Source organism: Dendronephthya gigantea, unplaced genomic scaffold (genome assembly GCF_004324835.1).
Source record: "Dendronephthya gigantea isolate DGI-Jeju-01 unplaced genomic scaffold, DenGig_1.0 000041F, whole genome shotgun sequence".
Lineage (NCBI taxonomy): Eukaryota > Metazoa > Cnidaria > Anthozoa > Malacalcyonacea > Nephtheidae > Dendronephthya > Dendronephthya gigantea.
The window spans coordinates 167251-185111 of NW_021163051.1; the positions used below are offsets into that span (position 1 = coordinate 167251).

Genomic DNA, 17861 nt, shown 5'->3' on the forward strand with positions numbered 1-17861 from the left:
AACGCTACCCCTTTCCAATCCGTTTACAATGTGCATTACAGGACCAACACAATGTGGAAAGACATATTTCATAAAACAGCTAATTGCAAACATCGACAAAATTATTGACTCGACACCTGATAAAATCGTCTTTTTTTATACCACATTTGAACCGATTTACGATGAAATTCAAAAAGAAATTAGAGAAAAACAAAATGAAAGCGACCTTCAAGATATAAAGTTTATTGATTGTGATAAAGGTATCCTAACAATCGATGATATAAAAAATGAATTTGGTGTAAGAACATTGTTAATCCTAGATGATCTAATGGTTCATGTTGGTTCAGCGACTGCATCATGCACAGCATCAGAAAATCAAAGAAATTTGAATAGTTTAGTTTGTTGCGATAGTCATCACCTTGACATGTCATTGATATTTGTCTGCCAAGATATCTGGTATAAATACGTCCTTTCAACATTAAAAAAAATAGTCATCATCATTGTGTGTTTATCAATCATACAGATGTAAAACCAATTTACCAAATGGCTAAAAGCAAAGGAAGTGAAAAAAGAAGATTCAATTAAATATATAATGACATTAAAGATAAAAAGAATTTGTATTTGTTTTTTGATGGGAAACCTGACAGTTATGCAAATGCATGATTTCGCACAAAAATAATGCCAAATGAAGACACAACATTGTATATAATTTAATTCTTTTTATTAATGAAATAAAAGTTTTACATTTCTGACTATTTTCTACTTTTTTACATTTTTGTTCATATAATGATTTAATGTCAAAATTGTTTTTGGATATTTCAAATAATTTCATTTCATTTTCAAGTGTTTTTCTTACTTGTTCTTTTTTTTTAATTTTACCCATCACACAAAAAAATATTTCATTTTCCTCCAGAAATAACAATTTATTCCAAAGATATAATAAACTCCACATCCTGCATGTTACAGTAAACATGTTTTGAATAAATTTGTTATTAACATGAATCAATTGTAAATTATTTTCCGTTGCAAATGTACTCCAAAATTGTTGATATTTTTCTGCTTTCCTTCCAAAAACTGTAAATCACTAAGTGGTAAAATATCAGCAGGATATGCACCCAGAGAATTGTCTATGTATTTTTTCCAAGTTTATCAATGTCATCGGTCATGAAATACTTGCTAACAAAACAGATCGCGTTAAACTTCATTACTTCCCCATTAATGAAGGAAGAAGAGGCATTGCCAACATTGGAGCCAAGGATCCAGTACCTCCTTTTTGTTTTATATACTTTTTTTTCCTTTTTCCAACAATTTTTTTTCTGAAACCACCTTTTTGTGTTGTTGCAAAGTGTGCTAAATTTTTTCATCGTTTAATTCATTGAATTCTATTATAATTGGGAAAGGGACCAGGATTTCCAAAATTGACCAATCATTATTTATCCCACCTCTTTGTTTTATTTCATTCGTCAATCTCCTTGAAGCCGACCCGCTTAAACCTTTTTGTTTTTACACCCATTCCCATTTGTTTCATTAATAACAATGGTAATATTGTGTCATGTTTGTACCACTTTCCCTTTAAAGCAAATAATTTATAAACTTTAAACGTTAACACAATTAATTGTCGGTTTGAAACTCGTCAAAATACGACACCTGTAAAGCATTGTTTACACTCGAGATATTGCTTGCAGTGGCAAAACATACATAACAGTCTCCTGATCAACCTCGCCGTATCCAGCAACAAACTTGTCAGTAATTCTCTGGACGGGCAGAAATGAAGATGGTCCAAAAGGCTCAAAAGTATTTCGACACCACAACTGAGGAGATACAGTAGACTGTCCCAGTAAATATCGATTCGGATGAGCCTGGAACCAAACTACACAAGCGAAACAGAATGAGTACCTGGAACCACCAAATGAGATTATTTGCCTCACAAAATACTTGACATATGCTGGTCGCAAATCAGAGCCAGTTCTATTGATCTCGCCATTAAAGCGCCCTGCCCATCTAGCAAGAACATACGAAGAGCGGTTTAGCCGAGACATACAAGAACAATACTTAACTCCAGCCAACTGAATTGACTCGTACTTGTCAAATAAACGGGGAACATCGTCCAAGGAAAGAGTGGGGAAGAAAATCTTGTAAGTATCAGCAAGAGCTTCAACGTCATCATCATCCAGATAAGAAGGTATATGATGAGTCCCAAATTGGTAACAGTAAAGCGAATACCACAAATGGTTTTCTGGGTTGACAAAACCTTTTACCAAGCCTGGAGTCTTCAATAATTTGTGCGTTGTCAGCAACAGAAGCAGTTGAAAATTGTCTAAAAAGGGGTTGGAAATGGTTTATATAATCAGCTGGAATGTCTAGCGCGTAAACACTTTGATCACATAGAAATTTTCGCATAATTTGGATTTCCACTGACTTGTTATTTGTTTGGAATTCACCCAATACACCGTTATATCTTTCAAAGCTGAACAACCAAAAGGAGTAGACAGGTCCGTAGTCGAGGGTGCATTCAGCGAGATGTGTATGAAGGTGCATGTTTGGAGTGACGTTTCCTGGTTTGTAAAGGCGTTCAAATTCACTGCAAAACTTTAAAAGGGCAAAGTGAGCTTTCTCAACGTCATTTATTTTTATCAATGGCCTACACAAGATCGCACATGCTTCAACAAATGGCAGCCAACACAAATAACGCTCCATCGGAAATTGACCAAACAGAGAAAAAAGCAAAAAAACCAGCACCCACGTCAACCTCGTACCCAGGGTCTTTCGTAGGGGAAAAAAGAAAGACCCTGGCAGCGGCTGGTCACGTGACTTAATTGCCTTAGGGGGTATCGGTAGAGTATCATATTACATGTTTCCACTAAAAGCAATAATATTCCAAATTTGCAAGAACAGCGAAACCTTCGAAACCATGTTGGAATTTATTGCTTTTCTCTCATGTTTGGAATTTGCAATTCTAAATAGTCTGTATAGCGACACCGTTTTAAAACCAAAGCAAGTCATATGCCTAGAGAGTGTTTTTTTGCAAAAAGACGTCCTATGCGTATTACCGACTGGTTATGGCAAGTCTTTGATATTTCATCTCGTGCTGATGTTGTTGTTTGCAAAACACAAACTGGACAGCGACTTTAATTTTGTTGGTTGGAAGCCCAGAGAATTTATCCCTGAAGATGTTAATACGATCGTTATTGTAGTCTCACCATTGAACGCTTTGATAAGTAATCAAATCTCACGGCTAAACTTAAGTGGTATTCGAGCTTCTGTTCTGTCGGTAAAGGACGGCTCAACCGCCGATATTATTGAAGAAGATACAGAGAACATTGTAAACATGGAATTGGATTTCAGCCTTTGCGAAGAAGAAAAGCTGCGGAATGGCTGTTATCATATCATTTTTACCCATCCTGAATCATTTGTAACGAGTAAATATGGTCGAGAGTTATTGTTAACGAAAGCGTACAGAGAAAATGTTGTGGCTATTGTCGTAGACGAGGCTCACTGTATTCTAGATTGGTGAGTTACAAAGATATTTGCACTGCATGTTTAAAAATACTCTTTAAGCAAGCTGCTTGCCCTCTAAACTTGGTATAGTGCACATGTCAAATTGTGTTGTTTACTATCCTTGAGTATTCATAATGACTTTTACACACTTGCAGGGGTTCTGACTTCAGAAAGGATTATTCCAAACTTGGTGCTTTATGTGCATTTTTCCCAGACGTGCCTGTTGTTGCAATGACAGCAACAGCCAGTCATGCAGACATGAAATGCATAAAGGAGTCACTGGGATTAAAAAAATGCAAGATTGTGATGGCAAATCCAGACAGAGCAAACATTTTTTATAAAAAAGTTTTAAAACATGGTAATGATGCTGATGCTGTTGAATCCATATTAATTCCAATGGCAAAGGATCTGTTGAGGATGAAGATTGAATATCCCCTCACAGTTATTTACATATCATTAAAATTTTGTGGGCTCACATATAAGTTATTTGAACATGTGCTGGTAAGTGAACAATATTTCCCAGTTGGATCACCTCCCATTCTTTCAAATAGAATGTTTGCTCAATTTCATGCACCACAGACCAGTCAAATGAAAGATGAAATACTCAAACAGCTATGCTCGACAAGAGGAACCATCCGTATTGTGTTTGCAACTGTTGCAATGGGGATGGGTGTGGATATTCCTGATATTCGCAATGTCATTCATGTAAGCCCTCCATGCACTTATAAAGGCATATTTCCAAGAAACTGGACGTGCTGGTAGGGATGGCAAGCCTGCATCAGCCACTTTGTACTACAACAAGCGAAATATTTCAAAAAACAGAGTGGGTATGCAAGATGAGATGAGAGCTTTTTGTTCCAATAATAACATTTGTATTAGACTTCTTTTATTGAAAGCACTTGACTATGAACAGGAGAAGCCTATTCTTCCACAACATGTTTGTTGTAGTATTTGCAAGCAAAAGTGTGAATGTACAGAATGTGTGGTGGTGCCAATGATGGGACAAATTTAGGTTAAGAACATTATTGCCTATCCTCTATTTCTTGTATGGTAAACAGCACTTTTGAGATACATATTCGTGTAATATATGTAATATATATATATATATATATATATATATATATATATATATATATATATATATATATATATATATATAAATATATATATTACTCACAAATAAATCACGAGTATGTATCTCAAAAGTGCTGTTTACCATAAAGCCCTAAACATTGTACGAATTATTTCTATGTACATGCTCTACTCTATTAAAAAGTTAGGAAATTGATATTGTTCATTCTTGACAATCATAGTGCAAGAATATTGTATATACAGTATAATCCTATCGTATGTATGCAAATACAAATATGCACTGTGACAAAAATATGCCTGTTTAATTTAGCACAATGTCAATCTGATTCTTCATTAGAACTTTATGATTCTTTGTCAGAACTGTCTAATTCAGTGCCAGTTGATGTTGAGTTATTCCTGAGAATGTTTTTCTTATGCTGTTTAATCCATTCTCTAAACTTGGCTTCATCAAACAAATGTGTGGGATCATGGGATATCCCAACAAAAGACTCCAAGGATCTTTCCTCAACTTTTGAAAAAGGCCTTATACCTCTTAGATCAGCAAGGATCAAACGTTCATCACTATCAGAGGACTTGTGGGAGTGTGCAGATGATCTTCTATGTAAATTCACCTGCTTCTGAAATGACTCCACAACTTTGGACACTCCTGCAGAAGCTTTGCTTGCACGAGTAATTGCTTTGACAGACTTGTTTGCACCCATAGATCTGATGAGCTTCTTCATCTCAGAGTTTTGGTTCTCTTGGAAAAGGTCTATTTCTATATTCTTCCCAGCACCACCATTCCAGTTCACAATGGCAGCCCATTTGCAGTTAAAGGCCTCTGCTTCTGACAACAAGACCTCAGACTGCAATATGTTAACAAGCATTTCAATGGAAAACTGGTTAAAACCAGTTGTCGAAAAGAAATGAATTAACAACTGTTTTCTTATTAATGACAAGTGTTCTCCATTGCCAGCTGCAACAGCATCCTTAAAGTCTAAAAGTAGCATGAATGATCTTAAAGTGTTCACTGCATAACACCAAACGTCATCTGTCTTGACTGTAGAACTCTCTATTTGGTTTTCATCAATGAAAATGTATTCATCCAGAAACTTATCAAGGGTGCTCATGATATAACTTTTTTGGTATGCATTGTCAAGCACACGAAAACTGTGAGGAGCATTTACCACTGGGGAACATTTTGCATCAGCCATTTGAAAAAAATCCAAAAGGGCTTCTACAAGATAACATTTTCCAACTATAACAAAGAACTGTTCACAGTCCTTGTAGTGTTTCACATCTACCGTAACATTTCTGCGGTTGAGCTTCTCTCTGAAGAATCGCAGGGTACCTTTCTCTCTTCCAGAAGTTTTGTACAATCTCTTAAATACAGTCTACAAAAATAAATAAGTATATTAGACTTTCTTTAAATCATAAACTATAATACTGTTATCCTGTTGACAATTAAAATTGTTCAGCACTAGCAATAGTAAAAATATAACTCAAAAATTTAAACATAATTTCTGGATGCAATTCAAAGTAACTTAATATTCAATGGATACCATTATATAGAATATAAGCTTACTTTAATGTGCATACATAAATTATTACAGTTTATGGTTCCTTAGAATGTGTGATGTTTCAATGACTGATGGGTTAATTTAGGTACAGGACAGTTCAACTTAGTTTCATTGAATAAAATTGATATGACACACAACCCCATAATGCCCAAATTATTGGGTTGATTCAAAAGAAGTTTATACAGCACACTTTATATCTTCAATATAAAATATACATTACCTTCAAAAAGCTTCTTTTTGTATGCCAGTCCACAATGCAAAATGGATAGAGATGGTCAAATCTTTGATTAGCTTGATGGCATCCAGCACGAAGGTCTTTGGCACCTGCAAAACGAACGCGAGTGAGCTGATCCCCAAAGCATGGTATTTTCACTCTGACCAAAGGATCGTCATCTGAAGCAGTGGGTGGTACATGTGAGGCAGGTTGATCAGGTCTGGACCGACATCCTACAGCAGGCATGGCCATATCACTGGATGAATGCTTAGGGATATTATCAACTGCAGAAGCTGAAGAGGTGGAAGATTGTGAGGTGGGTTGTGCGGTAGAATCACTGGAAGAACAAAGACCAGCAGCAGAATAAATTTCATATGTCCATTTTTCCAATTGATCTAGGACATCCACACAATCTGAATATTTTTTTTCATCTTTCAGTAGGATTGGCATGGTAATAACTTCAGATTTTGTTGCCATTTCCTTGGCATGGAGGCAGTCGGTGGTTTGTGGGACAAAAGGTTTAAATTTGTTAAAGGCAGGGAAATGGTCAAATAAAAGTTTTGCAATTAGTATTTTGTACCGACTTCTAATTGACTCCTTATCTGCTTGGTTGAGTTTTGCCAACTTGGTAACATTACATTCCTTTAAGTCATGCTGAGGTCCATTATCTGGTAAATCTCCAACAGGTACTCTACTGAATACAATGCTTGTTGCTACAGCATGAACACTGGCATTTTGAGAATCTGTTCTCATGTCATGAACCTTTTCTTCCCAATCTATATTGTCCAGAACATAAACAAACTTATGGCCAGACTTCACCATAGCTGCAGCACGATCAATAAATTGTTTGCCAATATCATCAAGTATTGTATACTTCTTGGTTGGATCAAGGCATATACCATACTTGTTAAGCCAGTCAATCAACTAGAATTAAAATATTATGTATAGCATTTAGATCAATATAAACCTATTGTAAAGTAAATATAATACACTTCCCCTTTACGAGTAGAATAATCCATAATTTAAGGCTACATTACACTATGCAATTTCCCTTGCAACTTGCAATGCAATTGTAATTCTGAGAGATGTTAATTACTGAAGAGGGTTCAAAATGTAAGCATGCAATAAAATATGGTATTGGCCAACTTAACATCTCTCAAGAGTAGAATTGCATTGCAAGTTGCAAGGAAAATGGCACAGTGTAACAGGCCCTTAAAGGGTGTGTAATGAAACATGCTGTCAACCAGACACTCAGTTGTGAGTATCAGTTCATTTTGCTTGTCTAAGTGAAGAGTTCAAGATTAATAGCAACAATGATTTTATGAGCTTCCCATTTACAATTACATTTACTGATGCTTGCCCATGTGTAAGCAGGACTGAATTTATCCTCTGTATCCTGCTTAACTCGTGACATCTCAAGAACATTATGATGCCATAAATTAAGCTGATAGCAGGCGTTTTCTTCCCAACATTATAGCTGTATTGCAGCAGGCTTGACAGGATCTTCTTTACAATTGGACAACGTGTTGATAGCTCATTCATAACCTCTGCCATCCAATCTTGATCAATGAGGTTAATATTATATATATTGTAATTTATTCACATAAATACAAAACTAAACTTCGTTAATAATGTAAGCCCCCTTAATAATCTGTATCATAAAGCCCATGGCTGATATTCATGGCTGAGGTTTACTGTATACAGTAATTTTAATAAATACCATTCATAATATTTATTATTACCTTCAGCAGACATTCCATCACAACTTCTTTCCCTCAAAACTGATGGTTCACTTCTTCTGGCAACTCGAAGAAGTTCTTCATTTGCTCCCTTCAAAATATCTTCTAAATGGTCTGGATCTTTACCCTACACAATATGCAGTATCTTCATTATGTTGACAACATATACATAAATATATGTACATCCAGATCTTATTTTGTGAACTCTTTGAAATTTAATACAATAGGATGCTAATTTCTATTGAAATTGGTTCAACTTTTTTTTTTCAGACACAGTGCACAACTTTTTTTTTCAGACACACTGCAGCACTAATGAATAGAACCATCAACCATTAGGATTCTGGATTTGCATAAAGCTCATGCATTATTATTCATGATAGCATTAACATATTTATAAATTCAATGTTGCAGAATATGCCATTACGTCGTTCGAACATAAATGTATTATCGCTATGAAGACAAAATAAATTTACTTACAGTAACAGGGACGTCATCTTTTGAGGTACTAAAAATCCAGACTTTGTCTACGCAAACCGACAGTTTGTATTTTGGCGGGCGGTTTTACTGTAGAAGGGGAAACTTCAATACAGCGTTTCGAGCGCAAATTCTCCCATAGTGATCGTTGAGTTTCTTGAATGGTATTCTTAAACTGTATGGCATTATTTAATCTTCTTTCGCACGGTCGACATATCAAATGTGGAAGGCCATCTTCTTGCGGCACACTCTCAGCATTGCGTAAAACACTCTGATTAGTGTTCCGAAATAAATTTTTACTGTGATAAGGATCAACAACAGATTTACAAAGTCCGCAGCGCGAATTTTGAGTCAACGCCGGAACCTTTTTATAGTGTTTTTTCGGTGTGTCTTTGCTAGCCATCGGCGCGCAGAAAGCCACGAGTAAAGTGACACGAGTGAAGCGTTGAAATTCGATATCGGACATAACAAATTCCCCCTGAGGTGCTGAATAATTCGAATCGGAAATATAGTTTTTCGACTTTTGTTCCTCAGAGAAAATACATGGATGTTGCATTTTTTTTTAACAGAGCTGTGAATTCGTTTATGAAAATTTCATACCGAGATAAGTTCACTCCTCAGCCACCCCTCCCAGAGTAAAATCACTATTTACCTCCCAAAAAGTGGGAGGCACGTGACCAGCCGCTGCCAGGGTCTTTCTTTTCCCCCACGAAAGACCCTGGGTACGAGGTTGCACCCACGTCTTCCACTGTTCAGCCCTGAAACCTCCAAAAGATTTCTCAATTTTCCTTGGCAAACGACTGAGATCGGAAGGGAGTTTTACACTTGTCTACCATCTCTTGTACATGTTTTAAGTTATTGCTATTTAGCAATCCATTATCAAGCCACAGCTCTATGATCTGTTTGGCAGTACCAAGAAAAAGGTTATGCATTGGAAATGGTGAAGCGGACGGAGTCGAAATATGGAAATCGAAAAAGTTCAGAAAAACGGACACAGTGTTCACTTTCTGCTTTAGCTTTCTCTTCTTGCGTGCTCTGTTGGCAAACTTGTTCAACGTGCGCATGGTGAGTTGTATTAGTTCTAAGGTCGCAAGCATCAAAACCCAAATAATCACTTGGTTCACAAACACCACCAATAACAAACTGCTTAGTACACCTATGACAGCCCTTTCTTGAGTTATGGCTCAAGAACCCGCAGGTTTTTCTACCTGCTGGAACTTCACAAGCTACACAAAGAAGAGCAGCTCGAAACAGTGCTCCAGGATGTTTAATTGAAATACCATCGTTCCATAGCATTACCAACTCATCGACAAGAGGAGAGAGGTAGGAATTAATATTTCCAGAAGGTTCTTTTGGGCCAGGAATAATCCCAACGAGAATACCATTTTCTCTCTTGAAGCGCTCATGCCGAGGAAAGATTCATCAATACCATGTATAAGACACTGATTGCATACTGCATACGTTTAAATGGCCGCATCCAATCGACATTTAACATAAGTGCATAGTTTTGAGGTTCAGAAAGAAATGGCCGATCATTAACAACTTGAAAATCACTCCACACGCGTCCTTCGAAAACATCACACATAAACTGATGGATCGTACGAATGTCTCCTCTTGTCCGCCACAATTTGCATTTCTCTACAAAATGAGTTCTCTTAACAAGATCTTTCAAAGAGTTTATTATACTCTTGTAACAGTACACTTTGTGGGGATACAACTGTTTTTTGCTGTCACTAAATGTAACTTCCTTCAAAAGATGTGCACCGCATTTCGTTTGTCTCCACCTCTGGTGATGATTAGGAAATTTGATGAAGCCACAGGTGTTAGGAACATTTCGATTTCCAACATTATGAAAGCAATCTTCAAAAGAGTAAAGTGAGTCACATTTTGGACAAACAACGTATTTAACAAAACCATCATTCAAAAGGTTCATTTCCTTCCGAAGTAAGTATAGTGATCCCGGAAACAAGTCAAAGAGATTTGCCATCCAATGATTAGTCAATGAAAAAACATAAAATTCTCGATAAAAATTGCAAAAGGAACTCCAAAGCTCAATCAGAAATATTAAAGTTAGTCCAGAAAAAAACAAGCACTATTGCAATAGAACGGATGATAGACTTTTGCTTCGTACTTTTCGAATTATCATCATCATCGCTTTGAGCAGGAACAAACAGAGGATTTTGAATATTCTCAATCAAATCCTTGTCAACATCATATGTACGCCCATCATCCTACACTTCATGATACATATTTTCCCATGTCTCGTTTCCTTCTCCACCTGATTCATTGTTATGACCAACTCTATCATTTCCATCAACTACATCACCATCCGAATCAACACCAGCAACACCTCCAAATCTCATCTTCATTGCTGCTACTGTCTAGTAAACTAGTATCCTTCTCCCAACATTTGTTAACTGCATCATAGTAAGCTTGTCTATGATTTCTATATGTTCTTCCAGGAAGTAAGACCTTGCAATGAGGACAAAATGTCATATATTTGCCCGACATATTGTACAATACGCATGCAGCTCGAATTTTTATTTTTCGTAAACGTTTTTATGGCAATTAGTGAACTTAGTAGTATAAACTGTATACCTGGACTGTTACACAAGCCTTGTTTTGAAAATATATGCACTTATAAGCGTGAAATAATTTCCTGCTCGAGTGCGCCAATCAACCAATCAGCAAACAATGTAACCTGTTCTAGCCTAAATTCTGGTTGTCTTTTTTGTGTTGTTTTCAACATTGCTGCACTGTCTAAAGACTACTGTAAGTTTTTACTGCCATAACTGAATATAATGGAGTTAGAAAGCTCAGAACAAATCATTAAACAGCTTCTGGAGAACCAGAAAATATTAATCGAGCAAAATCGAAAAATGATCGAGGCTCAAAATGCAGAAAATGCTGCTCCCAGACCAAGACAAAATGAAGAGAGCGAAGTAGGCTCTCTTGCACTTAAAGGACATTGGCAACGAAAATTTTTATTCTCCAAATCTGTTAAAATAATCTAGGAAATACTTAATTTAATGTTTTTGTGTGTCTATCGTATTTAGTTCTTGAGAAAACTTCCAAAAATGTTCATCAGTGGTCCGCCATTTTGAAAATAGAGCCTTATGCTAATTTATGCTAGCATACATTTGTGATGTCATTTGATGGGTTCCGGAAATATGATTATATAAACTATTGTTGTATTCTCATATGGCAACTTGGAAAATTTGGTAAAATAGGGTATAGTGGGGGAACAGAATCTAATACCTATGCAAAATTAATGCATCAACTTTGCGGGGACATGTTTTTCAAAATATTTGGAAGAGAACATATGTACATATGAACTATAAGAATATGAACTATGTACACACATATTTGCACATGCAGTGCAATATACAACATGACGTTACGGTGACAATACAACACAACTAATAACCAATCTCCCAAAGTTTAGAATTCTACTTATATTTAGATTTATACTAAAGCTAAGGATACTAGCGTTAGCGTGTAAGACAGGTGGTCTCCTTCCTTTCTCATGCGTACGTTTGCGCTCATATTTTCCCCTGTTTACAATTTTACTATATTTTAGCATAAACAAGGCGCCTTTTCTGGCGTTTACTCTGGCGTGCTGTGCACATGCTAGTCTTCAATATAAAGGCTCTGAACATAAACAATACAGTTGATATTCATTTATATGCCTTGCAAACCTAAATGTTGTGCGATCGCGAAATTCAGAAGCTCATCGTACTTTAAAAAGTATAGAATTTCAATTGTTCAAAAATGTAAATAAACCGTATGATATGTTCACTTTTTCTTACACTTTGGAATTCATGCTTTATATATTAAATCTTCAATCCTGTGCAAATTAACTGCGATGTGTCAACGCGCCGGTAAATGATCATATCTTAAAATAAGACCAGAATCTACATGCATTAAATATATTCTTTCCCCAATTAAATCTAAACTTAATCAAACAGCATCAAACGAACCGTTTATTTGCTCCTTTTGGAGGAATTGCCGTATCATGTGAGAGAAATCAAATGAGCATGTCATATCATTATGACACGACAAAATATTATTTGAGTTCACCACACGACGAAGCGCGAGTTTGTTAAATGTTCGTATTCATCGTACTCTATTTCATAGCAGCAATAACATTCTACAGCCCTTGTTAATAATGCGCAATGTTCACATTTACACCAAGTAAGTTCTTCAAGGCGCCCGGCATTCGCTCTTTCCAACTTGCGATCGAAATCCTCGTCAGAGGAAGATGGATCACTACTGTAACGTCTCTTATCATAACTCAACACTTCGTTATACTAAGACAGCTTTGTATATTTTGCACTACTAACTACAATGCATTCGCTTTTTATATACAACAAACCGGATGTGCAATTATTCATATACAAAATACATATCATTACATCCCCCCTTCTCTGAAGAAACATTAATAGTTTTTTTGTCATCTCAAACTTTTCATACGGAACTATAAACTGAATACTATAAACTACTGTTCAACGAAATATGTGTCAATAAATTGTCCAAACAATGGATAAGTCGATCAAACCATAGACTATATATAATGGTCTAACTATAAAATAAACTAATAAGTTAGGTCAGTTCCTAATATTACAACAATCTTGATATCAAGACGGTTTTCAAACAATTCTTCCACTTCGTGTTCTCAATAGACCATCTGAAATAACTTCTGTCGTTTTCGCAGCCGTGTGCTGTTCTTCTAGAACTTTCTCAATTTCTTCATTAGGTTGACCACTGCATTGGACAATAACGGGATTCTCACGTGGTTGTTGCTCAATGTTCCTCGTAGTACTTGTTTCACTCTCGGGTGGATGGGCATCAAAGGGTGCTGTACTTTCCTTTGGTTGATCCCTTGAATATTTAAGATGACGTCGATTTCATCTGTAAACTCTGCCATCTTCTGTTCGAACTTGATAGGAACGAATGTCTATTTTCCCTTCCACTTTCGTTTGTACCCATGGCTTATGCTTCTCTGCTATCTTTAATGGTTTTATACGAACGAGATCACCGTCTTTCAATTCAGGTAACTCTTTCGTGCCTTTAATATAGTAATAAGCTTGCTTGCTTTTCTGTTCCAACAACTTACATTCAAGATTCTTCGGAATACCAGGCTTAAGTAAGCTTAGCAAATGGCATTAATGTCCTCGTCCTACGGCAAAATAAACGCTGTGCTGGCGAGTATCCAATTCCTTCGCTTAAAGACAAATAAAGACAAATACAGGTCTCTACCACTCTCTTTCGCTTTTTTCATTAACCGTTTAGCTGTCCTTACCGCATTCTCCGATTTCCCATTCGACTTCGGATATCCAGGGGAGCTGGTGATATGCTCGAACTCAAACTCTCTTGCAAACTCACAAAATACTCCTGAATTATAAGGCGGTCCATTATCAGTGATAAGCTGATCAGGAACTCCATATCTTGAGAAATGCGACTTCAGTTCTCCTATGACTTTGTCAGAAGTTTTGCTTCTTAATTGATATAACTCAAAGAAATTGGAAAAGTAATCAACTGTCAGTAAAAAGTCACTTTCATCGTACTCAAACAGGTCACAGCCAACCTTCTCCCATGGCCGTTCAGGAATGGCATGACAGATCAGAGGCTCTTTCTGTTGATCTTGTGGATAAGCGTTGCACGTTGGACATCTCAAAATATAGTCAGTAAGTTCTTTAGTCATTCCAGGCCAAAACACACTGTCTCTTGCGAAACAGCCTTCATTCCACTACATTCCACATCAGCTGGTGGTGATTCAAAAGGATACTGAGTCCACTAAACTCAGAATCCTATATGACTGTTCTGCAAAAGCTGATCCTCAAATACCATCCCTGAATGACTGCCTCGAGAAGGGACCATCTTTACAGCCACTGTTGTTCGACATCCTTTTAAGAAATCGACTGAGAAGTCATTGTATCACAGGTGACTTGAAGAAAGCTTTCTTACAAGTACAAATAAACAAGCAACATTGTGAAGCACAGAGAATGTTGTAGTACAACAACCTACAAGACAAAGAAATTGTCGAATACCGGTTTACAAGAGTGATTTTTTGAGCTGTGCCAAGTCTTTATATCTTGGAGGCAACCTTACAATAGCACATGAAACAGTTTCAAGATGAATATCCAGAGGCAACAAAGGCCTTGCTCAAGGACAGATATGTCGACAACATGCAAAGTGGAGGAGATTCGGTCAGTGAATTTGAAACATGTAAAAAACAATCCACGATTATCATGGAAAAAGGTGGGTTCACTCTACATAAGTGGCACAGCAACGTTGAGAAGTTGGAATCTAATTCCAACAAAACAGCCAAAGATGATCAAGATCCTAATGCGAAAGTTGACAGCGGGACAGCAACCAAGATCCTAGGAGTTCCTTGGGAGAAGAAAATGGACACTCTTTGAGTTAACTTTGCAGCTTGTCAACTCATAACTTCTCCATTGACTAAACATAAGATATTGGCAGTGATAAATGGTGTATACAATCTGCTCGGGTGGGCTTTACTGGTAATGATTACAGAAAAAATCTTGTTCAGTGAACTTTGTTTGCGTAAGGTCTTGCGGGACGAACAGGTACCTGATGACATAGGGCGTTGATAGAATAAATGGGCTAAAACACTTTGTGAATGTACCAAGATTACAGTACCTCGAATCATAGTAAAACTGATGAGTCAACAGATTTCTATACATGGCTTTGCTGATGCAAGCCAGTTATCAGTATGTGCAGCAATTTGTGTTCTAGCCACCTACAATGATGGAAAGACAAGTCAAAACCTACTGGTTTCAAAATCTTGTGTAGCGCCGAAGAATGTTTTGATACCTCGCTTAGAAATTGTTGCTGCCTACACCCTCGCCAAGTTGCCAAGCCATGTAAATCATGCTCTCAGTTCATTCAACATTTTGCAAGAGAATCAATTATAGTCGGACAGTTTGACAGTCTTGTACTGGTTGGCAAACAGGGGAACATGGTCGAAGTACATGCGGAATCGAGTGAAAGCAAACCTTGATCTAGGGAACTTCACCTGGCGTTACATCCCAACAGACAAAAACCCAAGCAAGTCCTTGTGGCCAGAGCAACCTAAAATTACAGAAACTAAGGAAGCGTCATGTGAAACTCTACCAGCCAAGAAAGAGAAAGGGAAAGCCACAGACAAAAGAAAACAATGTGTCAAAACCATCCTTCGAAAGCACAAGTACTGGAAACTTCTTTGTGTTACAGCGTACATGTTCCGATTCATAAGACATCGCAGAAATAAGGAAAAGCAAACGGGGCCATTGACAACTGACAAGATTGCAGCAGCTGAAAATCCATGGCTGAAAATTGCCCAGCAAGATGAAGAAGTAATAGTTTACTTTACCCTTTTGCTATAAAGGAAGACGATGTTGGGGTGTGGAGATGTCATGGTTGTGACGCCAGCTACCATCCTGTGTTCATACCTCGAAGACATCCACTAGCAGCATTGATCATGGAGCATTGTCACAAAGGAACCTTGCATGGGGAAGTTCAGGCAACAACGTGCAAGGTACGAGAACGGTTGTGGGTCCCTCAACTCTATCGAATGATGAAATCAGTATGGTTTAAGTGCAACAGGTGCAAGAAGATAAGAGCCAAACCACAACTAACTCCCACTACATCTGCACAACCAGAGCACCAGACACAATACACAAATCCATTTTCAACAACAGGCATTGACTTTGCTGGGCCAATGTACTACAAGAAACAAAAGAATTTGACCGCTAAGGCTTATGTCATTCTGTTTACTTCTGCATGCACATGCGCGGTGCATCTAGGACTATGCAGAAACCTTAGTATGGAAGAGTTCAAGAGATCCTTGAGAGAGGTTGTTGAGAGGCGGGGTTCTCCAAAAGTAATGGTGAGCGATAATGCAAAGACCTTCGTGGCCGCCAATAAATGGTTAGAAACACTTCAACAAGATGAGAAAGTCATCAACTACTACGTAGCAAGCCAATCTATAAAATGGACATTTATCTATCATGTGCACCCTGATGGGTTGGGTTCTTCCAACGGTTAACTCGCTCCCGTCTGGTCACTATTGCTCCCGACAATATGTCGGGGAAAAGCAAAAACCTAAATATCTCAGCGAGTATTTGGGCTAAAGACCCCGGAATAACGCCAAACGATAGAGCTTGAAAAGATTATTTAAATGGTATATTCAAAACCGCATATAAGAATAAACTGCATTTGTATTATAAGTCAAAACATGAATCAAAATAATAAGTTGCCTTGTTATCTCAAATTACTCCCCATAGCAACCATATACTTTAGAAATTCAGTATTTTCTCGCTTTTTTTGTTCTCTGTGTTTTTTAAAATGTCTGAATTTTACATACTATCATTCTGTTATAATTCTGACTAATTGTTGGGGTAGGATGTGCAAAAGAAGCGGAGAAAATAGCATTTTATAAGTTCTAAGCGATCATTGTTGCTAAGCGCGTGCTTACCGCATGCTCGGAATGTTGTCATGCGGTTGGAAAATGTGACAAAACTCCCTAATGCATCCCCCCTAGGGTAAATTTGACCCCGGAAATCGATTTCTGGCGTAAAATTGGACCTAGGGGGCAGGTTTTCGGCTTTTTTTGCCCGAAATTTGTTTCGATATTTTTATTATTGTGAAATAATATTGCCGGTGAGGCGAATTCATATCATCAATGTATGTTTATATAAAAAATCGGCAAAAATCTTCTAAAAGCTCGATTTTGACGCTAATGATATCAAAATAATCCTGAATATGTGAACTAAACCACTGCAACGGATGTTTTTTGCATTTGGGCAATATTAAGGATTAGGCCGCTTTGATGTGCAATATTGAATAATATAAAAAGCACATGCACTTTAAAGCGAGTATCTTAGCAAATTGACAACATATCAATATAAAAAAAACATGTATCTACAGAAGACAATTTCTTCTTTAAATCGCTTCTATTTTTGTTAAAATCGGTCAAGTATTCGAACAGGATTCGCAAGTTATAATCAGCAAACCAGTTCAAAATGTCACCCGATCGGACGGCAATGAGTTTTAATTGGTATGATGAAATCAGCATTATCGAAGGTTGTTGGGAAGGCTATGCTCTCTTTCGCGGAACTCAAAGATATGTTATTGGATGTCAAATGTTTTATGAACAATAGACCCCTTGCATATCTGGGAGAAAAACTCAAGGAACGTGCGGTAACTCCAAATATCCTGCTTAGAGGGGAACCAGTAACATGTCTGGAGAAAAATGTCGAAGAGTTGGGGGAAGAAGCGGATGAATGCGGCGGCAGAAGTATT

The 17861-nt window shown here is 37.2% G+C and overlaps 3 protein-coding genes across 3 annotated transcripts; 2 read left to right on the forward strand and 1 right to left on the reverse strand.

The window, feature by feature from the left end:
- Nucleotides 1–2890: 2890 nt before the first annotated feature.
- LOC114526744 (ATP-dependent DNA helicase Q-like 1) lies at nucleotides 2891–4239 on the forward strand. Its single transcript, XM_028548271.1, has 2 exons — nucleotides 2891–3489; nucleotides 3633–4239. The coding sequence occupies exons 1-2, from the start codon at nucleotides 2891–2893 to the stop codon at nucleotides 4237–4239; spliced, it is 1206 nt and encodes a 401-aa protein (XP_028404072.1).
- Nucleotides 4240–13204: 8965 nt separating this feature from the next.
- On the reverse strand, nucleotides 13205–14259 carry LOC114526745 (uncharacterized protein K02A2.6-like). Its single transcript, XM_028548272.1, has 2 exons — nucleotides 13805–14259; nucleotides 13205–13436 (listed from the first exon to the last, which is right to left on the reverse strand). Exons 1-2 carry the CDS (start codon nucleotides 14257–14259, stop codon nucleotides 13205–13207), a joined length of 687 nt encoding a protein of 228 aa, XP_028404073.1.
- A 1291-nt stretch (nucleotides 14260–15550) lies between these two features.
- On the forward strand, nucleotides 15551–16605 carry LOC114526746. The gene is made up of 2 exons (XM_028548273.1): nucleotides 15551–15913; nucleotides 15946–16605. Exons 1-2 carry the CDS (start codon nucleotides 15551–15553, stop codon nucleotides 16603–16605), a joined length of 1023 nt encoding a protein of 340 aa, XP_028404074.1.
- Nucleotides 16606–17861: the final 1256 nt, after the last annotated feature.

Excerpts from the sequence above, each read along its gene's own strand:
- LOC114526744 (XM_028548271.1), top strand. The coding sequence starts at position 2,891 with ATGTTGGAATTTATTGCTTTTCTCTCATGTTTGGAATTTGCAATTCTA. Across the intron at positions 3,490-3,632 it reads GCTCACTGTATTCTAGATTG|GGGTTCTGACTTCAGAAAGG; the intron begins GTGAGTTACAAA and ends ACACACTTGCAG.
- LOC114526745 (XM_028548272.1), bottom strand. The coding sequence starts at position 14,259 with ATGACTAAAGAACTTACTGACTATATTTTGAGATGTCCAACGTGCAAC. Across the intron at positions 13,437-13,804 it reads AAAGAGAGTGGTAGAGACCT|GGATCAACCAAAGGAAAGTA; the intron begins GTATTTGTCTTT and ends TAAATATTCAAG.
- LOC114526746 (XM_028548273.1), top strand. The coding sequence starts at position 15,551 with ATGCGGAATCGAGTGAAAGCAAACCTTGATCTAGGGAACTTCACCTGG. Across the intron at positions 15,914-15,945 it reads TTGCCCAGCAAGATGAAGAA|GAAGACGATGTTGGGGTGTG; the intron begins GTAATAGTTTAC and ends TTTGCTATAAAG.